Source organism: Octodon degus, unplaced genomic scaffold, assembly GCF_000260255.1.
Source record: "Octodon degus isolate 3935 unplaced genomic scaffold, OctDeg1.0 scaffold00074, whole genome shotgun sequence".
Classification (NCBI taxonomy): domain Eukaryota; kingdom Metazoa; phylum Chordata; class Mammalia; order Rodentia; family Octodontidae; genus Octodon; species Octodon degus.
The window spans coordinates 9,051,121-9,056,552 of record NW_004524650.1 but is presented as its reverse complement, the minus strand read 5'-3'; the positions used below and the strand labels follow the sequence as shown (position 1 = coordinate 9,056,552).

At 37.6% G+C, this 5,432-nt stretch overlaps 1 protein-coding gene across 1 annotated transcript in view; it reads left to right on the top strand.

Annotated features, from left to right (window-relative positions):
* Kiaa1107 (KIAA1107 ortholog) overlaps positions 1-5,432 on the top strand; it is a 171,156-nt gene that overhangs the window by 14,486 nt on the left and 151,238 nt on the right. Inside the window, exon 2 of the mRNA XM_023720336.1 lies at positions 2,366-2,563. Within this exon, the coding sequence (XP_023576104.1) occupies positions 2,366-2,563 (198 nt within the window). The remainder of the gene's footprint in view (positions 1-2,365; positions 2,564-5,432) is intronic.

Sequence of the window (5,432 nt, the reverse complement as noted above, 5' to 3'; positions counted from 1 at the left end):
GGCCAGCTCAGCCCACCAGGGGGGGGGGCTGGCTGGCATGTGGTGCTGGGGGGTTGAACTGCGGTCCCTGTGCTTTGCTAAGCTTGTTCTAAGTAGGTGCTTTAGACCACTGAGCCATCTCACCAGCCCCAGTTTCTTTTTAAACTTAATATATACTACTGTCCTTTTTACTAGTTATTGGGCTAATGTATAATGTTTTATTTCTCCCATGAATCCTAGGAAGGTGCTTAGGCCAAGCTATCTCCCCACTCCTTCCCATGAATCCTGTGCTCCTGTAATGTTATTCTTAAACTACAGTTGAGATTAGAGAAGCATTGGGTGAGTAATAGACATTAAGTGATAGAACCAAAATAAGAACCACAAAAAAAAAAAAAAAAAAAAAAGGAAAGAAAAAGAAAAAGGGCTGGCCAGACAGCTCAGGATACTAAAGGGCCTGCTTAGTCAGAGCACAGCAGCGGGTTGGATCCCTGGCATGTTGTGCGGGCCCTGCCCCCAGGGCACGATGAAGGCCTGAGCCTGTAATCCCAAAGCTTGGAAGGCTGAAAACAGGAGAATCACTACGAGTCCAATCTACATAGAGAAGCCCTGTAAACCTTGTACTAAATACATGTATAAAAACAACAACAACAACAAAAACCCCACAGCAGTCTAGCTCCAAAGTCAAAATGATTTGCCCAAGGTCAACATGTGAGTCAGGATAAAACCTAAACAGTCTGCCTTCTCCACTTAGAAGCATGTGATTCAAAGTTTAAAAAAAAATCAGAAGTTGATGTCATTCCAAGTACCCAGTTATTCTAAATGAAAGGTTATTCCCTTTCCTTCAGCTACATCTCATCACCATCTCTTGCTAATTGTATTTCCTAATTATATTTTAATTCTATTCTCATTTTTCCTCAAATTTCTCCTCTACACAACAGACAGTAGTTTTTTTGGCTTTGTTTTCTGCTGATTCTAGGGATGGATCCCAGGGCATTGAGTATGGCAGGCATGTCATTCCCCCCTTCCTCCTCAAGTTTGGGACATGGTTTCTCAATGAGTAGTTCAATTGTCTATAGTGGACTTGGACTTGCGATCAAGTTTCAACCTCTTAGGGAGGTTGGGTTATGGATGTGCACCACCATGCTGGCTCAGTTTGAGTTTTTAATTAAAATTTTGAGATTTTTGGATGCTTATGTGTTCTGAAACATTTGTTTTCTTTAGGGTAGGGTCATTCAAGAAGCAGACATTGAAATTTTGCTATATGCTAAATATACAGTTTTTTTCCCCTGGACAGTTCTTATCTAAAAGGGAGAAATGCATATAAAAATAGTAATGATGCAATGACAGAGTGCTGTAACAGATATGTACTGAGTGTAATGGGATTACAGAAAGCCATTTACTTAGTCTTGGGGGAGTGTGAGTGTCATTGGCAACTTTCCAAGTGTTTCACTGTAATGGATATCTTTACTCATTCCTTGTACCTCCTGTAGTGTGCTAGTGTGATTGCCAATTAGATCCTGCAAGTACAGAAGTCCTGTGAGAATATATATCTTGATGATGAAATTGCTATGGTGATGCCAAGTATTACTTAGTATTTAGAGAGTAAGAGTATATAGTTACTGCAAATAGATGAAAGATTATATTTTGAAGGTTTCGATCACAGTGTTGATTTTTGTTCTTTCATCATTTAAGTGTACATAAAATCAGTGGGCTTCTGCATACTAGTAAAGGGATTTAAATGGGCTTACCTCCTGAGTACGTCATTTTAATAATAGATTAGAGCATGATTAACTCTATATGAGAGAATGGAAGAGAGTTTAAATGTCACATTCTTGACATTCAAGCTTGCATTTCAGACTTGGTAATGAGTAGAACAAAGTGTACCAGTTTCTAATCTGAATTGTCTATTATGTGGTTTGTTGATGTTATTAACTATCTTTTACCTCAGTTTTAGCAAAACATTTTAAAAATTGATGCTTTGTAATAGCAGCCATGTTTGCTTTATGTATTTTGTATTTCAAAATAAATCTAAAGAAGGTACATTTTAATAGGCAACAAGCAAATAGCAGAAAATAAATTTTAGTATGAGAAGGAACTAAAAAGAACATATATATTTTGAGAAAATGATCTTACCCTTTTAGTAAAATTACCTTTGTTTTATTATATAAAAATAACTAGCCAGGCATGGTGGTGCATGTCTGTAATCCCAGCACTCTGGAGGCTGAGGCAGGAGGGTTGTAGTGAGATCAAGGCCAGCCTGGGTTACATAAGGCTCCTTATGTAAGGAGCCAATCTGAACTAGATAGCGAGATCCTATCTCAAGCAAAACTGTATTTTTTTTTTTAGCATCATTCATTAAACTATGATTTCTTTTTATCCCTTACAGGCTTTTAAGGGAAGAAATTCATACGGATGTTACTTTCTCTGTAAATTGTGCTTTGTTCAAAGTACATAAAGCAGTCCTTTTAGCAAGGGTTCCTGCCTTTTATTTTCATATTATTGGACAGACATCAAATAATTTAATAAATTGTGAGCCTATTTCTGTGAAGAATGTTGATGCTTCAGAATTTAGAACATTTTTACAGTAAGTGTTTCATCTTTTTTCCTCTAGTATGTAACTGGTTATTTTAAAACGTGTATTTATGTTTTTAATCTATTTTATATTGATTTTATAACCCAAGAAAAACTCACTATTTATATTTTAAATTACCTTAGTAATTAGTATTAGTAGAATCTAAGTATTAATATTAAAGGCTTAGTATAGGTTTGAGTACAAGTTTAAGACTGATCCTGAGACTGGGTACAGTGATGCATACTTACAATCCAATTGCTTGGGAGGCTGAGACAGGAGAATCACAAGCTTGAGGCCAGCCTAGGCAACTTGGAGAGACGTGGTCTTAAAATAAAAAAGGCTAAGGATGGAGATCAGTGGTCTGGCTTCAATCTCCAGTGCCACCAAAAGAAAATAGACTAATTCTGGGCTCAAGTTATGGCTTATTAGGGGAGTACATGCTTAGTATGGAAGAGACCCTGAGCTCAGTACCCATTCACTAAAAAGAAAAAAAAAAAAAAAACTGATCCTAAGCAAGGAGAAATGAATAGTCTGCTCTCTGGTCATTTGAATGAGTTATTTTATGCCAGAGTTTCTGGACAGTGGCACTAACTGGGTTTAGTGGAACATGCCTATAATCCTTTTGCTTGGCAGGCTAAAGCAGGAAGCCATGAGTTTGAAGCCAACCTGGGTTACAAAGTGAGTTAAAGGTCAGTCTGTACTACAAAGCAAGACCCTGTCTCAAAAAATCAGTGAACAACTAAATAAAAATGAACAGTGGCACTATTGACATTTTGGTTCAAGTACGTTTTTTGTTGTTATTCGAAGAGTGCATTTTAGAATGTTTAGTTATCACCACCAAAATGTCAGATGTTGCCATCTTGGCAGAGGCTGGCGGTGCAGTGTCTCTGTTGACAGCATACCAACCAGTGTACTATTGTTATTTTTTAATATCAACAAATTAATTTTAGGACCAATTAAATAGCTCAGTGCCTGCAAGCAGGCACAGGGGCCAGTGGTTCCATCCCGAGGCCTGCCAAGCTGGCTCCATCCCTGGGGCACAATGAGACAGCAATTGAGTTGGGGCGTGGAGGTATGTGCCTGTAATCCCAGCTCTTGGGAGGCTGTAAACAGGCGGATCACTGAGGCCAGTCTAGTAGTGAGACCTAAACACCCTGTAGACCCTTCCCTAAAATACGGAAAAAAAATTTTTTTAAATAAAATAAATTCATATATTCATAAAAATATGAGCTTATAGTTGATTTTATTCTTATGACTCATGACCATTTGCGCTGCTGCCATAAAATACCTTAGACTGAGTAACTTATTTATTACCACCAATTCTGGAAGCTAGGAAGTCCAGGATGTTTTGTGTCTGATGAGGGCTGATTCCTCATAGATCACACCTTTTTTGTATTCGAGTATAGCATAAGCTCCCTCAGGTCACCATATAGAGGACACTAATCCTATCCATGAGGAGGAGCCCTCACGACCTAGTCATTTTCTATTACTTTGAAAATTGTTTCCACATAGCATCGGGTACACAAATTTTCAGCCCATAGCAGCTTGTGTGCAGTGAAAACTTTTGAAGACAGATAATCAGTTAAATTTTTTAGTAATTCAGGAGATATGAATGTTTGGTAAAGTTAGCAAATTGTTATTAGCTACTAAGTACCTGCTTAGGCAAGCACAAGGACCCAGGTTTGATCCCCAGCATCACATGCTACTCCAGCCGGACCCTGGGGGTGGTGGTGCATGCCTATAATCCTAGTGCTGGAAGGTGCTGAAAACAGGAGGATCACTACGAATCCAAGCTGCATAGTGAGACCCTGTACCAAATACATTAATAAATAAGTAACAGCACAGTGGCCTGGCATATAGTAGGCACTGAGCAAATTTTGGTAAATGTAATTCATGATGATAAGCATTATGAACTTATATATTTATGTAGCTGTTAAGTATATGTTTAAAAGTGTATCTTAAGGATAGGTAAAATTTTTATACATTAGAGAAAGGGAGAAATGATGTCAGTGTCATCCTTTATTTGTTATTAAAAGTGATAAGGGGAAAGTCTGAGTTAGAAATAGTTCTATTATTTGTTCTGGCCATCCATTATTGTTGTATGTTATCAGTCTGAGCAGAAAGGAATGATGGGAAGACTGGATTAATATAGCCCCAGACATCTCACTGAGCTTAGTCTCACTCTAAGTGAGCCTTTAGCCACCGAAAGTTTTCACATTTATTGAGGACTACAGGCAGGCTAAGAAATGTGCATAACTAATTTGGTGTAAGCAAGCTGTTAGTTACATCGCCTTCCGCATTCACCACTCTTTTAAGTTTTTTTAAGTTTATCTAGCAGTAGTTAGTAACAGACAGGACACCGCCTCTAGGAATCTGTTACCTTGTCTGCAGTTTGCAGAAATTACAAGGGGCCAGCTTCCTTGGGCTCAATTCTTTTTTCCTTGCTCCCCCAGAACTGTAAGCTTCTGACTCACACAACTATACTTTATCTTGTTTTATGATATCTACGAGCTTCAGGTTTATTATTTAGAACAAGAACATTAGGGTTTGTACTTTATGGAATTCACATTGCTGTAAGTGCTCACTCACCTTTTTTTTTTCAGATTCTTTTTTTTTTGTGTGTGTTATTTTATTTTATTTATTTTTTTCTACAGTTTTATTGATAAACATATAGCAGTGAGACAGTTTCAAATCAAATCGGAAGTACAGTTTCAACAAATAATACACTGCATATATTCTTCTTAGTGGTTAATTGCTGTACAAGATGCGGACTTGTGATCCTGTTTACAAACACCAATAGAACAAATCATTCCATTCATTAAGACAATGCAACTATATATCTACCCCAACCACTTTGAATACACAGATACAGAATGGACAT